The 18,369-nt window shown below is 45.7% G+C and overlaps 1 protein-coding gene across 3 annotated transcripts in view; it reads left to right on the top strand.

Annotated features, from left to right (window-relative positions):
- The first annotated feature begins 523 nt into the window (after nt 1-523).
- The window catches only part of gga3 (golgi associated, gamma adaptin ear containing, ARF binding protein 3), a 33,575-nt gene continuing 15,729 nt past the window's right edge, over nt 524-18,369 (top strand). Inside the window, exons 1-8 of one of the 3 annotated variants that reach the window (XM_033044449.1) lie at nt 524-593; nt 7,734-7,818; nt 11,170-11,245; nt 13,953-14,051; nt 15,176-15,299; nt 16,021-16,124; nt 17,125-17,205; nt 17,957-18,094. In XM_033044449.1, the coding sequence (XP_032900340.1) occupies nt 554-593; nt 7,734-7,818; nt 11,170-11,245; nt 13,953-14,051; nt 15,176-15,299; nt 16,021-16,124; nt 17,125-17,205; nt 17,957-18,094 (747 nt within the window). In that variant the 5' untranslated portion in view covers nt 524-553. Of the gene's footprint in view, nt 594-746; nt 766-7,733; nt 7,819-11,169; nt 11,246-13,952; nt 14,052-15,175; nt 15,300-16,020; nt 16,125-17,124; nt 17,206-17,956; nt 18,095-18,369 lie in introns of those variants that run through there. The other 2 variants (XM_033044451.1, XM_033044450.1) reach the window with 2 other exon arrangements.

Genomic DNA, 18,369 nt, shown 5'->3' with positions numbered 1-18,369 from the left:
TCCCCCTTATCGCCTCCTCCCTCCTCGTCTCCCCCCCTTCCCTCTCATCTCTCCCCCCCTCATCTTTCCCTCCCCCCATCTCTCCCCCCTCATTCTCTCCCTCCCCCCTCATTCTCTCCCTCCCCCCCTCATTCTCTCCCTCCTCTCCTCCCTCATTCTCTCCCTCCTCTCCCCCCTCATTCTCTCCCTCCCCCCTCATCTCTCCCTCCCCCCTCATTCTCTCTCCCCCCCCTCATTCTCTCCCCCCCTCATCTCTCCCTCCCCCCTCATCTCTCCCTCCCCCCTCATTATCTCCCCCCCCTCATCTCCCCTCCCCCTCCTCTCTCCCTCCCCCCTCATCTCCCCCTCCCCCCCTCATCTCCCCCCCCCTCATTCTCTCCCTCCCCCCTCATTATCTCCCTCCCCCCTCATCTCTCCCTCCCCCTCATCTCCCCTCCCCCTCATCTCTCCTCCCCCTCATCTCTCCTTCCCCCCTCCTCATTCTCTCCCCTCCCCTCTTCTCGCGGGCACTGGTGCCGTGATATCGCGACGTCTGGGCCATGTCGCGGGCAACATGGCGGAAGCGGACGGGGAGACGCTGGAGTCCTGGCTGAGTGAGTATTTGTTCTTCATGATGACAACATGAGTGAAGGGGAGGAGAGAGATTAACAGAAATTACAGCGGGGAGGCGACCAGCTGCCAACATTTATAAAACAGGTGCGGCGCGAGGTTCGGTACAGCAATAATTATAGCGGCAATTGAGTGGCTACAGTAATAACAGTGACGGTGAGGATTAACTGACTTTTTACACAGAGGTGGTGGGAAGTCACTTAAAGCAACGATGCCAGGTTGTGAGGGGTTGCAGTAACACGGGGGTGGTGAGTGGGTTACTTACTGGGGTGATACAGGGTGGGGAGGGGTTTGCTGACAGTAATTAAACGAGTGGGAGGGGTTCCTTGCAGTAATACTGCAGCTGTGGATGGGGGTACTTAGGTGGTGTTTCTTGCAATATTAATGTTGCAGTGGTGAGGAGATGCTTACAATAACAATTGGATTCCTGGGAGGTGGTCCTGGAGGGGAGGATGCTCCACAAACTGCGGCGCATCCTGGACAATACAGCTCACTCCCTCCATGACACACTGGTCAACCTAAGGAGTACCTTCAGCAACAGACTGGTTCCACCAAGATGCAGGCCAGAACGCCACAGGAGATCCTTCTTCCCTGTGGTTATCAAACTGTACAACTCCTCCCCCTTCTGTCATGGGGTAGACCGAGACTGGACCCCCCCCCCCCCCCCCACCCCCAATCTTTACACATCCCCAATCCTTTCCACTTGTCACTTTAATTTCATGTTCATGTATTTTGTGTATTTATATCTGTTGGCAGATCAATTTACCTCCTGGGATAAATAAAGTTGTATCGTACAGGGATGGTGGTGGGGTTACTGACAATAATACGGAAGTGGTGGTTGGTTACCAAAATAATGCAGGATTGCAAAAACTTACTGACTATAATACATGCGTGGTGGACTATAACTGACAGTTACAGTGTAGCAAGAGATCATTTACAATAGTGATACACAGATGGGGGTTCCTTATATTGATAGTACAGTTTGGTGAGGTGTTCCTTACAGAAACAATACAGGGGCAGCAAGGGATTCGGTACAGTAATAAATCAAGTTGGTAATGGGCCGTCTACCATAATAATACAGCAGAGTATATGTGTTGTCTATACTTGATATAGGAGAAATGAAGGGCATCCTCCACCATTGCACAGGTGGCCTCAAATTACAATGGAGGAGAAGTGAAGAGCTGCCACAATAATAACACAGGAATGACAATGGGATATCAATGCTAAAGATGCAAGACGTGTGAGGGATGGGTTTACGTGCACTAATAATATTGGGGATAAGGGTAATAATAATACGAGAGGGTATAGTTTTAAGGTGGGGAGAATTTAAGGGACATGCACAAGGCAAATCTTTTGCACAGAGTGGGAGGTAGCTGGAATGTGTGGCCAAGGTTTGGAGGTTGAAGAAGATACGATACGGACATTAAAGAGGCATTTGGGCAGATACATGAACGTGCATGAAATGGAGCGATATGGATCATGTGCAGGCAGATGGGATGAGTTTAATTTGGCACCCTAGTTTGTGCAGATTTCATTGACTCAATGGGCCTGTTCCAGTGCTGTACTTTTCCATGAGTTGTGTCAGCTCTAAACTTCTAAGGAGGAGGGGTTATCTACACTAGTAGTACAAGTGGGTCGAGGGGTGGTTGGGTATTTATAATTGTGGAAGTAAACTTACTACTTTTTATGCAACAGAAGAGACCATTTAGCTCATATTGTCTATGCCAGTTACTGGTATTTTGCTGTCCATTATTGGAAATTACAGCAGTTAGAGCACAGCAATGGGGTTTTTTTTTTAAACAATGTGAATTTCTGTTTTGATGCCTTGTCTTTGGGTGAATTTTATTTTCCTGGCCTTTTCTTTAATCCTGTAATTTAATTTTACGGCCCCTGTTTGCACCCCTGGCCTTCTAATCAACTTGTCTTCCTCTTCTGTTCTGACGTATATAACAACAGCCTAACCAATTTTTGCACATAACAAAACTTCATCCATAATTACTCCACATAACTCTCCTCTACACCCCATGAATTGCTTGGGCATTGTTATTAAAGTGTATTAATCTGAAGCATCAAGTAATGTGCCTGAAACCTGAGTATTTCATACAGTTTGGCAATAGTGTCCTTACCCTTGCATTCTTCATATTGTATCACAAACTCAACTGAGTGACTCCAGATAATGGTTTGATTGTCTAGGAGGCTTGTGAAGAAGTTATGTGTCTATGTTAACAGCAGTAAATGTTCTGAGCTTTTCCTGTTGGGCCAGGGGTAATAAAAAGAATGTATGAGGTGAAAATAGATTTTTTTTAAATAGGTACTAGGATGACGTCTATGTCATCGAAGAAATGACCAAAGGGGAACTCCCAGAGGTCTGGAATAGAATGAGACACTGCGTGTTAGAAATAGTCTGGTCAACGATTCAACTTAATGATATAAGCATTTACATAATGATTTGGATATGGGTAAACAATAACAAGTCAATATTTGCATATAACAACAAACCTGTAAATGTCATATCCTATTAAGGGAAAAGTAATAATAGATCAGAAGCCAAATTGCCCAACACTTTAACATTCCACTCCCATTCCCACATAGTCAATGGAGGAAGCCCAGGACAGAAAGGTCAGAGTAAGGCCCAGCGCATATTGGAGGAACAGCACCTCATGTTTCGCTTGGGTAGCTTACACCACAGCAGTATGAACATTGGCTTCTCTAACTTCAAGTAGCCCTTGCTTTCCCTCTCTCTCCTTCCCCTCCATCTTCCCAGTTCTCTTACCAGTCTGAAGAAGGGTCACGACACGAAACGTCACCCATTCCTTAGATCAGAAGACAACATAAACTGGGAGTTTGGGCAGGTGTGGCAGGTGAGATTTAATTTGGGGAAGCATTAAGTGATGCACTTTGTCCTGGAAGAATAAGGACGGAATATATTACTGTTTTGAAAAAAACAGATAGACCTCAGGATACATATGCATAAAGCTTTGGTATATATATAAGCAATGTGTCATAAAACATGGAGGTTATATTGAGCCTTTCTAAAGCCTCTGGTTTGCTCAGAACCGGGATACTGTGTCCAGTTCAGATCCCCAGGAAGCAGGTGATGATCCTTGAGAGGGTGCAGAGGAGATTTGGCAATGGGTGCTTTAATGTTCACCTGGAGAGGTTGGGATCATTTGTTGAGATGTACAAGATAATGACCATTTAGAAAGGATAAATAGAGGGAAGCTGTTCCATAAACTAAAGCCCACGCACACGATAACAAAGCTTCACGTATATGTACCCTGAGGGCAAAAGACACTAGGGACATGAGAGAAAAAAAACATTTTGCACATAACAGTTATTTTTAAGCTTATAGCTTGGAACAAATAAATACTTGTAGCATTTTTCAGGGCTACAGGTTGGTGTTGTGGATTGATTAGGGTGACTGGATTCGGTCAAAATTATTCTCCAGTTCATGTTGGAAAATGCACCCATTCATTTGCTATCAGATATTGGGGAGTAAACATTGTTTCAGGTAACTGGATCATTAATGTTAAAGCCTGATGTCCGTGCGGATGGTCCATCTTTTGCTATGGAGAGTAGATCTGTAGTGCATATATTTGTTGGCCCCATCCCTCAGCCGCATCAATTGATGCTCTTACTCAATGAGTTGAGATTAAGTAGCAGCATTTAAGGAAACAAAAACACATTTGCCTGTATTAATAATTGAGGCATAACTGCAGTTGTCATTGAATTACCAGAACAATGGACAGTCTTGAACTATTGCACCACAGATAGACACAAAAAGCTGGAGTAACTCAGCGGGACAGGATAGCATCTCTGGAGAGAAGGAATGGGTGACGTTTTGGATCGAGACCCTTCTTCAGACTGGTTAGGGATAGGGGAAACCAGAAATACAGACAATAATATGGAGAGATAAAGAACAATGTAATAAAAGATATGCAAAAAAGTGACAATGATAAAGGAAACAGGCCATTGTTAGCTGTTTGTAGGGTGAAAACGAGAAGCTAGTGCGACTTTCCAATTTGCATTTAACCTCACTCTGACAATGGAGGAGACCTAGGACAGAAAGGTCTGTGTAGGAATGGGAAGGAGAAATAAAGTGTCCGGCAACCAGGAGATCAGGTAGGTTCAGGCGGGCGTTCAGAAGGTGTTCCGTGAAACGATCGGCAAGTCTACTTTTGGTCTCGCCAACGTCCACATCTTGAACAACGGATACAGTAGATGAGGTTAGAGGAGGTGCAGGTGAACCCATGCCTAATCTGAAAGGACTGTCTGGGTCCCTGGACAGTGTCGAGGAAGGAGGTATAGGGGCAGGTGTTGCATCGTGAGGGAGGTGGGGGGCAGAACAATGGAGGACCCGACATGGGGGGGGACCACCATTTAAAAAAATTATTATACAAATACTTTTATTCAAAAAATAAAAGTAAGCATACAAAGTATTAACACAATCAAAGACGGCCTATTTTGACAGTTTACAAAAAACGATCATCAAATTAATATTATAGTTTATCAACAAAACACTCGCCCTCCCGCGGCGACCAGCGTTCACGGAAGGCCTCCAAAGTCCCCGTGGACACTGCGTGTTCCCTCTCGAGGGATACGCGGGCACGGACGTAGGCCCGGAAAAGGGGCAGGCAGCCAACCCCGGTGCAGCCGTCGACTCCCGCTGCCTGGACCCGCAAATGGCCGTCTTGGCCAGTCCCAGGAACAGACGGACAGGGAGACCACCCCCCCCCCCCCCTCGCTCCCGACCTCCATGGGGGACCGCCATGAAGGGGGCGAAGAACAATGGAAGACCCAGCGTGGGGGGACCGCCGTGAGGGGTGGGGGGAGAACAATGGGGACCCGATATGTGGGAATCGCTGTGTATGGAAGGTGTGTGGGGGGGGGGGGGGGAGAACAACAGGAGGTTTCTTTATGATTACAATCATAAAGAAAGTCCATCAACGCCTCTACTTCCTCTAAAGACTGAGGAGATTCAGTATGTCTATGAATACTCTCTTGAACTTCTACAAGTGTACAGTAGAGAGTATATTGACTGGTTGCATCATGGCCCGGTTTGGCAACTCGAACGCCCCGGAACAAAGATTGCAAAAAGTCGTGAACACTTCCCAGTCAGCCTCGGGTACTGATCTCCCCACCATCAAAGGGATCTACAGGAGTCGCTGCCTCAAAATGGCAGCCAGCATCATCAGAGACCCACACCACCCTGGCCACACTCTCATTTCACTCCTGACATCGTAGGATATGTAGGAGCCTGAAAACGCTAATGTCCAGGTTCAGGAGTAACTTCTTCCCAACAACCATCAGATTATGAAATGTATGCTTTGAACTACATTGACATCGGGGCATTGTTTTTGTCTTTGCACAATTATTATTTTTTACAGTGTTATTACTGTGTTTACAGAGTGCGACTGCAAGTAAGAATTCCATTGTTCTGTTTTGGGACATATGACAATAAAACACTCTTGACTCTTGAAACCATGGACTTCCTGTTGAAATCTGTCAGGTTTTCCTTATACAACTCTGGACCTGCCAATGACTTAACTACCATCTGAAGAGGAATTTAAGGAAGGTTAATAAATATACACAGCCTATAAACAAGTTTATAAAAAAGATTACTAGGGTTTCGGCCCGAAACGCCGCCTATTTCCTTCGCTCCATAGATGCTGCTGCACCCGCTGAGTTTCCCCAGCAATTTTGTGTACCTACTACAATGATAGAGCAGGTTCATTTAAAGTAATGAAGGAGGCTTGAGAAAATGTTAACGATTGATAAAGAGAAGACAGGAATATCTGCACAGATAATATAGAGAAGATAAGAGGATACCTGCAGTAATAACACAGAGAGGTGAGGGCTTTTACAGTATACAGGGAGGCAAGTGAATATTTAGAATAGAATATTAGGGAATGTATGGGGAGAAGAAGGTATCAGTACATGTAGGGAGACAAGTGGATATCTGAAGCAGTACACGGGCATTGAATGAGTATCTGCAGTAGTGAGGAGGAGTTCAGGATGTCGGCTGCTGATACGGTTTTGCAAACCAACTGCTTTAGGCTGATTCATCCCTCCAATTTAACACCACTCCTGAGATGTTTGTGAGGAAGAGCTTGCGATACGAAATGAGGTTATTACTGGCAAAGCGATATGGTCGGTAAGGGAATTTGGGGATTAATGTTTCCCGATGAGGAAGGAATGAGGGTGGTGTGTGACTTGGAGATGGTGGTGTTCTCTTAACTTGATCAGGGTGAACTTTCTGCTATTTTATCTGATGCCTTAATGATGCTGAGTTTGCTCAGTTTTATTCTCGTAATATTTTAACATTGAGGATTTGTTACAACAGAATGGCTTTATAGATTACTCATTGGGCGGTTACAATTCAACATTATTACTCAGGTCTGGAGTCACATATCAGATGAGTGGATAGAGGCAACGTATTCCTTCCCCTGTGGGATGTCAGAGAAGCTTGGTTTATGACAATCCAGTTGCTTCCATTACTGAAAACAGATATTTTAAATTATATTTAACTTCACCAGCTCTATTGTGGGCCATTTACATAATGTACTGCAAATACTCATGGAGTACTCCATACCTCTCAACCCCATAACCTCTACCCCCGAAAGGGGCAGGGACAGCATGTTGTTGATAACGCCACCATCTGCGGGTCCCTCTCCAAATCACACACCACTAGTGACTTGGAAATTCCTTCCTCCTGGCGGGGTTTAAATCCTGGAGCATCTCCTCCATTAGCACTAAGGGAGTAGTTTTGCCAAAGGAATTGCAGCAATTTAAGAAACGGTTCAATACCCCCTCTCGAGGCTGAGCAATAAATGTCAGACATGTCCTCATCGTGAAAAAATGGCTAAATGACAACAATTACTTCATGCAGTCTAATCCACTGGGGACCGCCCGCTATTCCAATCTCATGTTTCCAACACCCACAGGTTTTGGCTTCGCCAAGCTGTTGTCCTCTCCAGGTACGGGGAAGAGGCATCTGTGGAAAGAGCTTCAGTGTGGGTTTAACAATGTGTGACAACAATATTTGTCTCTGTTAGTTGTCCAGTACTTGTGAGGTTAGGTTGTCCAGAGTATTGTAACTGACTGTGTCTTTTACTCACCTGTAGATAAAGCCACTAATCCTGCAAATCGGCAGGAAGATTGGGAGTACATCATTGGCTTCTGTGACCAGGTCAATAAGGAGCTGGAAGGGTATGTAAATAAATGTATATGTTGCACTTATATACAGTATATTGATCCGATGGTTCTATTCGTTATTTGGGCTAAAAGTTGCCTTTCTCCTGATATTTAGGACTGGTAAAAATTAACAGAAGAACAAAGGAAAATGATTATTATCTAGTTGGCATTGGATTAGAAAAAATGCAACAGGAGTAGGTCACATCATCTTCACCACCACCAAGCCTGCTCTCTTTACATTAGGTTATGGAAGAATTCTGCTTCAAGTTCCTGTTTTTGTATGTTCCTTGTGTTTCCTGATTTCAAAGAAAAGCTATCGATCCTAGCATTGAAACAAACAACGTATGTCCCTCAAGTTAGAGAGTGCAAAACAGCCATCTGACTAAATATATTTTCCTCAGTCTTTCTCAAATTGATGTCACAATGGCTGCTATTTGTAGAAGAGAGTTTGGATCCTATGCCAAGACTGTGCCCCCCAGATTCTGGAGAAAGCAACTACCTTGTCAATCCCTCTGATGTTTCAGTGAGGTTACCTCTTGTTCTTCTCTTGAATAACGAGGTAACCTCCAGTTAGTATGAGCCCATCTCACTCAATCTCTCTTTGTAAATTAACTTCCCTCATCCCAGAAAGCAAGCAATCTGTGCCTCACCACCTCTAGAGCAAGTTTATACATCTTTGTGTACAGACACTAAAATGGTACAGTGTGTCCCATGTGTGGTTTCACAAAAGCTCTGCCTGGTTGGTGTTCTGCTGCAAACTCACTGCAGCCTGTTTTTCCCATGCTGAAGAAACACATTTTTTCTTGAAAATTAAAAGAACGGCAGATGCTAGAAAACTCAAATAAAACAGAAAAGGCTGGAATAACTCAGCAGCTCAGGTAGCATCAGTGAGAAGAGAAACAATTAATATTTTAGATCTGAACTCATTGTTAGAATAAGTTCTCATCAAGTAAACAATTTTTACTTTGCATTCTTTTTACCAAGCTGGCTAATTTTGCTTTTTTTCTGAACATCTATTTTTCTGGCTTCTCTGCTACTTGCAGACTCTTTGTTTACACCATACCTGCCTTCCATCTCGGTCATTAATATACTGTAGATTGTAAATAGTTGAAGCTCGGTTCTGCTCATTATGATGTTTTGCTACCTGCAAACTGAAAACAATCTGTTTATCCTGCTTTGTTTTCTGTTCTTTAACTGATCCACCCATATCTCCAGGGCCTAATGGGATCTATTGAGGGTGTCAAGAAAGGAGATTGTGGGGGGGGCTTGAAAACATCTTTGTATATTCTCAGGCCACAGGTGAGGTCCTGGCAGATTGGAGAGTAGTTGTTCCTTTGTTCAAAAGGAAAGTAGAAATAATCTAGGAAATTGTAGGACTATGAGCCTTGCATCAATGGGAGGGAAGCTATTGGAGAGGATTCTTCGGGATAGGTTTTACTTGCATTAGGAAGAGAATGAGATAATTATGAACAATTGCGGCTTCGTCCAGGGCAGGTCATGTTTTACTAAAAGCCCTGTCCCACCGTACGAGTTCATTCCAAGAGCTGTCCCGAGTTTAAAAAAAATCAAACTCGCGGTAAGCACAGAGAATGAACGTAGCGGGTACGTCGGAGCTCGGGGACGTCTCTTAGCGCTAACGGCAGGTACTCGGGAAGACTCGCTAACGGCAGGAAAGCACAGGAAGACTTGTGAAGAATTTTCAACATGTTGAAAAATGTCCACGAGAGCCCCGAGTACCGACGAGTTGCCATTACCGTAAATCTCCGAGTTTGAGACAGGGCAAACTCGGGAGAACTCTTGGAATGAACTCGTACCCTGGGACAGGGCTTTAAGTTGATTGAGTTTTTTGAGGAGATGAGATGACATTTAAGAGCAGGGCATCAGATGATGTATACCAGCATTTGAGAAAAGTCTCTCATGGCAGGCTGATCCAGGAGATTAGGATGCATGGGATCCACCGTGACTTGATAGTTTGAAATCAGAACCAACTTACCCACAGAAAACAAAGAATAGTGAGGGAAAGGGGCAGGACTGACCAGTGGTGTTCTTCATAGTTCTATGCTAGTGTTTGTGATATACACAAATGATTAAGATTTAGAGTTAAATTTAGATGTGTTGGTTAGGAAGTCTGCAGCGACACTAAAGTTGGAGTTGTGGACAGTGAGGAAGATTGTGAAAGGACATAATGGATTTAGATCCATTATAGATGCGGGTAGAGAAATAGCAGATGGATCGGAGAAAGTGTGAGATGTTGCTCTTTGGAAGGCTGAATGCAAGTGGAAAGACAATCAGAACCTTTTTTCCCCAGGGTGGAAATGTCAAGGACTAGAAGACAGCTTTAAGATCAGAGGAGGAAAGTTTAAAGGAGATGTGCGGGACCAGTATTTTTCTGGAAGAAGCTGTCATAGGTCATGGTGGGAGTAGACACAATAGTGATGTTCAAGAGGCTCTTAGATACTGTAGGCATGTGGATATGCAGGGAATAGAGGGATATGAATAACATGCAGGCAGAGGGGATTAGTTTAGCTTCGCATTTATGTTTGGCATGAACATGAAAGGGGCCAGCCATTGTGGGCCGAAGGCTCCGTTCCTGCGCTGTATTATCCTATCTTCTGTAATTTGGCCCAGTCCTTGGCAACTGGACCTGCCATGCACATTTACCACTGAAACATGGTATTGTTAAATTGTCCAGACCGCACCTTAAAAAGGAATCCAGTTTTCTGAGACCATCCAGGGGCAAAGCAGTGAGATACCAGGCTCCTACTACATTTGTGCAAGTGTCCCGGGCATCCTGGCACTCGTAATGAGGAGCAGTGGCAATTCCTAGAGCAAATTCTAAACTATTCAAATTTTATAAATGATGATAAATTGGTGAAGTTGCTCTTTCCGTGGCTTGAACTAAATGATACAGAATGAACATGTCAGTGCTTCCCTTAACTTATGCCCCAGGTTTTAGAATGTGTGGCACGTGATCGTGCCTGTCTAGAACAGGAACAACTACGAATAAGCAATGCCCCTCCGTAATTTTGACCAGGGATCATTAAATTGATTTACATCCATTTGTGGAATGAGAGAATATCACCCCATCTGTGCCTGAGTGGGGAAGGGAGGAGATACAAGTTGCCCTATCTGTTCTGGTACATGGGGTCAAAATCAGTGGGTAGTCCTATGGGGGAATCCCCTTGTTTACCCTGGGATGGGGCAATTGCCTTGTCTGCAGCAGGTTGGATTTTCATCTTTTACCTGGGCATCTTTTACACTGCCCCATGCAGATAGATTCTCCTTGTCTCATGATAAATTCCTGCTGTGGTTCCAGCAGTGAAAAGGTTTTTTTTTCCTAACTGTGGCCCTTTAACCTTTCCTCAGGCCACAGATTGCTGTCAGGCTGCTGGCTCATAAAATCCAGTCTCCACAGGAGTGGGAGGCAGTACAAGCCCTCACCGTGAGTACAGAGTTGTGCGTCTTGTCTGTATGTCACTAATCCATTGGGTTTTCATGTTAGGATCGGGAGGAGGAGGATTGTGCCCAAAAGTGCATGAGCATAGGGTAGAGCTTGGACTGGTCATTCTGGGCCCCCACGTCACAGGATCAAGACTTTGCTCTGTGGAGTCTGGTGTAGCTGGTGTACTGTAACTTCATAGACGGCACCCATTTCACTTTGTGAAGTGCAAGATCTGGAATGTCTGGGCACATGTGGACAATCCAAACGGTGAACCCTGCTCTGCTTCCATCCCTCAGGAACTCGGGCACTTTGAAATCAACATCAAGACTGAAAAACAGCTTCTACCATAGAGCTGTGACACTACTGAACTCTATCCCCCTCCCACACTGATTCCCCCCCTCTCACACACCCGCCCATACTCCTGTATGTTTATGTTTATAGTCTAAATCTTTAATAGTTCTTTTTTTAAACGTATTTTTATATTCATGTTCCTGTGCAGCTGGAGGACTGCTCCAACATAATTTCGTTGTCTCGTACAATGACAATAAAGATTATTATTATTATTATTATCACTATATGATGAGCGTCAGTTGAATGAATAAATAAGGCAATGGGTACAGAACCTTCCGTAGAAGCAAGCCAGGAACAGCTAGTCCTGTGTCTCAGCAACTCATCCTGCTTTGTGATCCTTTGCAACCAGCACGCTAGTTCTCAATGCACTCACTCAACCCTGGAGACCTTGGAGGAGTCGAGCAGGACTTATTTTTCAAACCTATTCACACCCCAGCCGTAGACCATTGATTCGCCAGGGTGGGAAGTGATGCAATCAGGTAGTATGGCGTGATGGCTTAGGAAGGTGTGGGGAAAACTAACCCCACTGGGGTTGCACTCCGGACAAAGTGCTTGCAGCACAATCTTGTCATAACCAGCACTCTGTTTCAATAGAGGGACAAGCGCAAGACCTTATGGCAGCACCACAGGTACAGGCACTGGCACCTTAGTGTTGCAACGTGTTTTCCATTTCCAATTCTGAAAACGTATTGAAAGCCGAGCAGTAAAGGTCAAAGGTTATTTATTAGTCACATACAGCCAGTGCAGCACATAAAGAAAGAATACAGACATAACATTAATAAGAGATTAAACATAAAGAACATCCCCCCACAATGGCTCCCACCATGAGGGAAGGCACAAAGTCCAGTCCCCAACCCCAGTTCACCCATAGTCGGGCCCATTGAGGCCTCCACAGTTGCCTCTACGGAGGCCCGATGTTCCTGGCCGTTCTCGCCGGGTGATGTTGCTCCGGCGTCGGGAGAATCCTCGCAGCGGCTTGGGACACCTGGAACGGCCGCTTCCGTACTGGAGGCCGCGGCTTCCGAAGCCAACAAGGCCGCGCCGGTTGGAGCTCCACAACTGGCGATCTCGTCGCGAGATCCCAGGCTCCCGGTGTAAAGTTCGGCGCCGCCGCCCGCAGCTGGCCGCTCCTCAAACCCACAGCTCCGCGATGTTTTCCTCAGCGGTCTTCAGCTCACCGGAGCTCCAGCGAGGCGACCCAGGCAAGGCATCGCCCGCTCCACGATAGCGCTCCAGCGCTGTGCCGCTGCCGAAGCCGTGGTTCTGGGCAGTGCCCGACAGGAAACACCGCTCCAGGCCCGCTGGTAGGCCGCGAGGACGGGTCGAAGCTGCAGCCCGGAGAAAAGCTGCCTCTCCGACCAGGTAGGGACCCTGAAAGGTAGTTTCCCCCTTCCCCCCCCCACCCCCCACATAAAAAAGTCTAGAACTCCAGAAACAAAAACACTTTAACTAACTAAAAATAAAAAAAAGATGAAAAGACAGACAGCTGCAGGCTGGGCAGCCGCGCACAGGTCAGCGCCCCCAGCCGCCCCCTGTAGCGCCCCAGTAGTTGATGTTGTGTAATTTGTGTTTTGTGCTATAGGGGACAGCAGGAACAGGAGAAGGCTGGGTAGCTCCTCAAACCTGCTTCAATAAAATCACTTTGATCCAATCTTACTATCAGCACCACTTTCCAAGGAGTTCCTCTCCAACCCTCTTGACCCCTATGTTGTTTAAATGTCTCTCCTTGAATATATACAATCTCACCTCGAATATATTCAATGATTCTGCCTGTATACCTCTGGAATAGAGATTTTTGAAGGGCCACGCTTCTCTGGGACAGAAAATTCCTCCTCATCGCCATTTGAAATGGACAATTTCCACATTCTGAAACTGACTTTTAATTTTGGATCTTGGGGGACGTATCATCTCAGTACCTGCCCTGTTAATTCCCCTCAGAATCCTGCATGTTTAAGTGATGTGTAATAATAATAATAATAATGGATGGGATTTATATAGCGCCTTTCTAATACTCAAGGCGCTTTACATCACATTATTCATTCACTCCTCAGTCACACTCGGTGGTGGTAAGCTACTTCTGTAGCCACAGCTGCCCTGGGGCAGACTGACGGAAGCGTGGCTGCCAATCTGCGCCTACGGCCCCTCCGACCACCACCAATCACTCACACACATTCACACACATTCACACACAGGCAAAGGTGGGTGAAGTGTCTTGCCCAAGGACACAACGACAGTATGCACTCCAAGCGGGATTCGAACCGGCTACCTTTCCGGTTGCCAGCCGAACACTTAGCCCATTGTGCCATCTGTCGTCCCTGGTAATGCCATGCTAATATCAATGTTTTGTTGAACGTAGGTCTTGGAAGCTTCTATGAAGAACTGTGGACAGAGATTTCACAATGAAGTTGGGAAATTCCGATTCCTGAATGAACTAATCAAAGTGGTATCTCCGAAGGTGGGTTTCCATCCGTTTGTTTCCCCAGGACCCTCAGCTGTGAGGTTTGAGCAGTCAGAGAGCAGCAAAGTGTTTTTTAACCTCAAGGGCCAGCATTTTCTTGTGTCTCTCTAAATGAAGGGACAATGAACTGCTGTGAAGGTGCTCATTCCCATAAGCTGTGGATATCCAGTATTTTGACATAATTGGTAATATACTTCCAGGTCAAGAGGTATTAAGGAAGGGGTTGCTGAAGTTTCCTTCCTTATCCTTCCAGATGGTAAAGGGCAGGGGTTTGGGAGGTACTGTCAGAGAAGCCTGTGCGAATTGTGGTAACGTACCTTTAGCTGGTACAGACTGCAAACAAAGTGTGTCAGTGTTAGAGGGAATGAATGATTCTTGTGGCTGAGGAGGTACAAGTCAAAACTGGCTTTGTCATAAATGGTGTCGAGTTATTTGAGTTTTTGAAACTGCATTCATCAAGGCAAGTTCTATCGCACTTTAGAGCAGTCTTCGTTATACTTCCGGATTAAGTGGTATGATGCAAGGAAGAAGCATGGAGTTGCTGAAACTTCCCACGTGTTTACCTCATTTGTTCCTCTAGATGGGAAAGGCATTGGGAAATGCAGAATACCCATTCAGGTGGGTTGTTGGACCTTTCAAAACCAAGAAAGATTTTGTTGGAAACACTTATAGAACAAATGGTCACCTGCTTAATGTAGGGGGGAAATGTCCCCAAACTAGAGGGTATAGCAGTAAAATGAGGCAGGGAAAGTTTAATGTAGATGTGTGAGGCACGGATTTTTTTTTAAAAGATAGTGGTGGGGGCCTGGAATGCATTGCCAGGGGTGAAGGCAGGTGGTGGAGGCAGATGCGATAGTGCCGTTTCAGAGGCTTAGAGATAGGCACATACATGTGAGTGCAGGGAATAGAGGGATATGGATCATGTATAGCCAGATGACATCAGTTTAACTAGGTGTCATGTTCGGCACAATCATTGGGGGCCGAAAGGCCCATTCCTGTGCTGTTCTATGTTCTGGAACAAATCAGTTATGATCCAAATGAATGGTGAGGTCTCGGCCTAAACCTAAATAGCTTGCAAGTATTTAATCTTCATCTCTTTTCATTTTAATTTCTCTTTCTAGTATTTGGGAGACAGAGTATCTGAAAAAGTCAAGACTAAAGTCATTGAATTGCTCTTCAGCTGGACAGTCGCCCTCCCAGAGGAAACCAAAGTCAAAGAGGCTTATCAAATGTTAAAGAAACAAGGTACCGAGCGTATTCAAATGAATTCTTTGACATTGTTCACGTTTTATGTGTGCGTTACGCTGGTGGCCTACTGTGCAATTACAATGGCCAACTCCCTGCATTCTTTGGAAACTAGGTAAATCTGCAAGCACCTCGAGCAGGAGCATCTTGAGTCTCTATGATCAAATGTGAACAGTGAAAGGAGAAAACAATCCACCCATCAGTCTGCCTCTTCGAGTACCTCCTTCCCCACGCATGGTGGATCTCACACTGGCCTTGATACCACCTCTTTCCAATACAATTGGAGTATGGGTTTTCAGATGTTACGTGGATCAAGTTCCTTAGCCAAAGATGCTTTATCGTAACAGCCCAAGTCTCCAGTCCAATTCACAGCTGACATGGTTTTGGCAGTGTAACCATCCAATACTGGAATCTTGTCTGACGATTTCCCTCACTATCCTCGTGTCGTGAAGACCAATGGTAGATTTGACATGAACTGCCTCAACCGCCCGTTGTCTGTATTGTATCACCCGCTCCTTTAACAGTGGGTCCGTCAGCATCTGTGCTAAGGTGGACTGGACCAAAAAGCCCAAATTAATCACCTCCACGGGAGGCTGAAGTTGGGCACAAGGCCATGTTATGATGCTGTGTACCAGCCCTGTTGCTTATCTGTGACGCTGCGTTTCAACCCTTTGGTGACTGATAAACAGATTTACGCAATCCAATACTATTTCTCTTGCAGGTATTTTGCATCAAGATCCTCAGATCCCCATTGATAAAACCCTGATTCCTTCACCAACCGCACGTTCCAAAAACACAGTCTTTGAAGATAATGAAAAGTCTAAGGTACATATCGGTCCATCTGCAAACCACCTTCCGAATCATCTCGCTGCTCCAGCGGCCTGGGTTCCATCCTGACCTCGGGTGCCGTCTGTGTGGAGTTTGCAGGTTCTCCCTGTGAACATGTGGTTTTCCTGCGTGTGCTCCAATTTCCTCCCACATCCCAAATAAGTGTGGGTTGCAAGATTAATTGGTCTTCCGTGTAGGTAGGAGATAGACAGTGGTGGGAGTGGATGAGAATGTGGGGCGAATAATCCTCCGCTAATGTATTGTGGTATAAATAGGTGATTGTTGTTCAGCACAAACTAGTTGGGCCAAAGGGCCTACCTATGTGCTGTATGACCATGACACCATCTCTAAAAGATATCAGCAAAAATAAAATCTCCTTCATTCCCCACTAATCTTGGCTCAGTGGGGAGGGAGGGGTACGAGATGCTTGGGCTGAGAGGGCAAGGAGGGAACAGCACCCTGTCACGATGGGGGAGGAAGAGAAACAGCAGCCTCGGGAGAGGGAATCGCCAGGGCCTGGGCCATGGGATTGGGGGGGGGGAGGGGGGGAATGGGAGGGACTGTTGTCCTGGGATGAGTGGGGAAGGGGAAAACCAGAGGGGTGGGGGAGAAGGACCAGTGTCCCAGAATGAAAGGAGAGAGAGCGACCAGGACCTGGGCTGAGAACTAGATTAATGGAGGGACCGGCATCCTGGTGCAAGGGTGGGGCCATCGATCTCGGCAGGGAGGCTTGGTGCCCTGTGCTGAAGAGCATGGATGGTGGGGAGGAAGAGACTAGCATCCTGGAGCGAAATGCGGGTAGGAGGTGGAACCGATGGCGTGCATCGAGGGAGGATGGACTGTTCGCCCAGGATTATTGTCAATATTGTAATCTCCTCTGCTATAATGCCATTATGGGATGAGGTGAGGGTGGGGTTGGTTGCTTCAAGTCTCTGCAATGTTTTGTTCATCATCGTGTAATTCAAAAGGAACTTTCAAATTTGATGCTGTTTTTCAGCTATTAGCCAGGTTACTGAAAAGCAGAAAGCCCGAGGATCTCCAGGAGGCCAATAAACTGATAAAGAACATGGTGAAGGAGGTAAGAGGAGGATGGGGAGATGGCTGGATGTAAAATGAAGAATGAGAATCATAATGTATGCCTGTGGGGAGGACTGTATTTGGCAAGATGGAGAGAGAAATAGTTCCACTTCCAACCAGAGTAGGGTTGAGAAGGTAGAGGCTGAGGCAAGAAACTGATTAGATGAGGATGTGAGCAGATGGCCAGATAGGTACATCCACCTGTGTATCTGCAGGGAGCATTTTGTTGGATCTTTACTTTCCCACTGACATCGTTGACAAGACCAACTTTGTTGCCCATTGCTAATGGACTTTGAGCTATGTTTGTGGTTTTGGAGACTCGTACAGGGTACTCATTCTTCTTGGGTTCAAACCATAATTTCTGAATCAGTGGTCCAAGTCTGTGGATCATCAGCATCCTACTGCATACATAGTGTTAGATTAGAGTTACATATAGAAAAATAGGAGCAAGGGCAGATCACTTGGCCCTTCACACTTGCTGTACTATTCAGTATAATTGTGGTTGGCCTCTATTCCTGCTCTCTCCACACAGAGCATGATCCTTTTATCTCAAGAAATATACCAATTTCTTCTTAATACTTTGAGCTTGTTGGCCTCCACAGCTTCTGTGGTGAAGAATTCCACAGGTTCACCAGGCGATGGGCCTGGTGATGCTGGGGGTGTGCTGCATGCAGCATTGCAGAGTGTGTTGAGAATGGATCACGTTCCTAATTTTGAGGGGTTTTTTTTTTTTGCTTCTGCACCTTTCACAGGATGAAGCTCGAATGCAGAAAATAACAAAACGCATGAACACTCTGGAGGAGGTGAACAATAATGTTCGTCTTTTGAATGAAATGTTGACCCATTACTGCAAGGATGATTCAACAGAAGGGGACAAAGAGTTGATGATGGTAACGCTAACTTCACCTCCACACTTCAAACCTCGTCACCACTCTGTTGTCCAGATACAATTCAGTAATCTCGACCCTCAAACTCTTCTCGCCCAGCAAACTCATAAGCAGCCACTTGTCTAAACGCATATTCATCCATCGCCATTGATTTGGTGTAGTTCAGTTGCCTGTTCTTTTCACATCTTGGAGATGTGCAACCTTCTTTCTCAGGCCTCAATCCAAGTTACTTCTTGCTAAAGACAAATACAGAAAGCCAGAGTAACTCAGCGGGCCAG

Source organism: Amblyraja radiata, chromosome 26 (genome assembly GCF_010909765.2).
Source record: "Amblyraja radiata isolate CabotCenter1 chromosome 26, sAmbRad1.1.pri, whole genome shotgun sequence".
NCBI lineage: Eukaryota > Metazoa > Chordata > Chondrichthyes > Rajiformes > Rajidae > Amblyraja > Amblyraja radiata.
The sequence above is the reverse complement of the archived record's forward strand: the minus strand, read 5'-3'. Positions and strand labels throughout refer to the sequence as shown.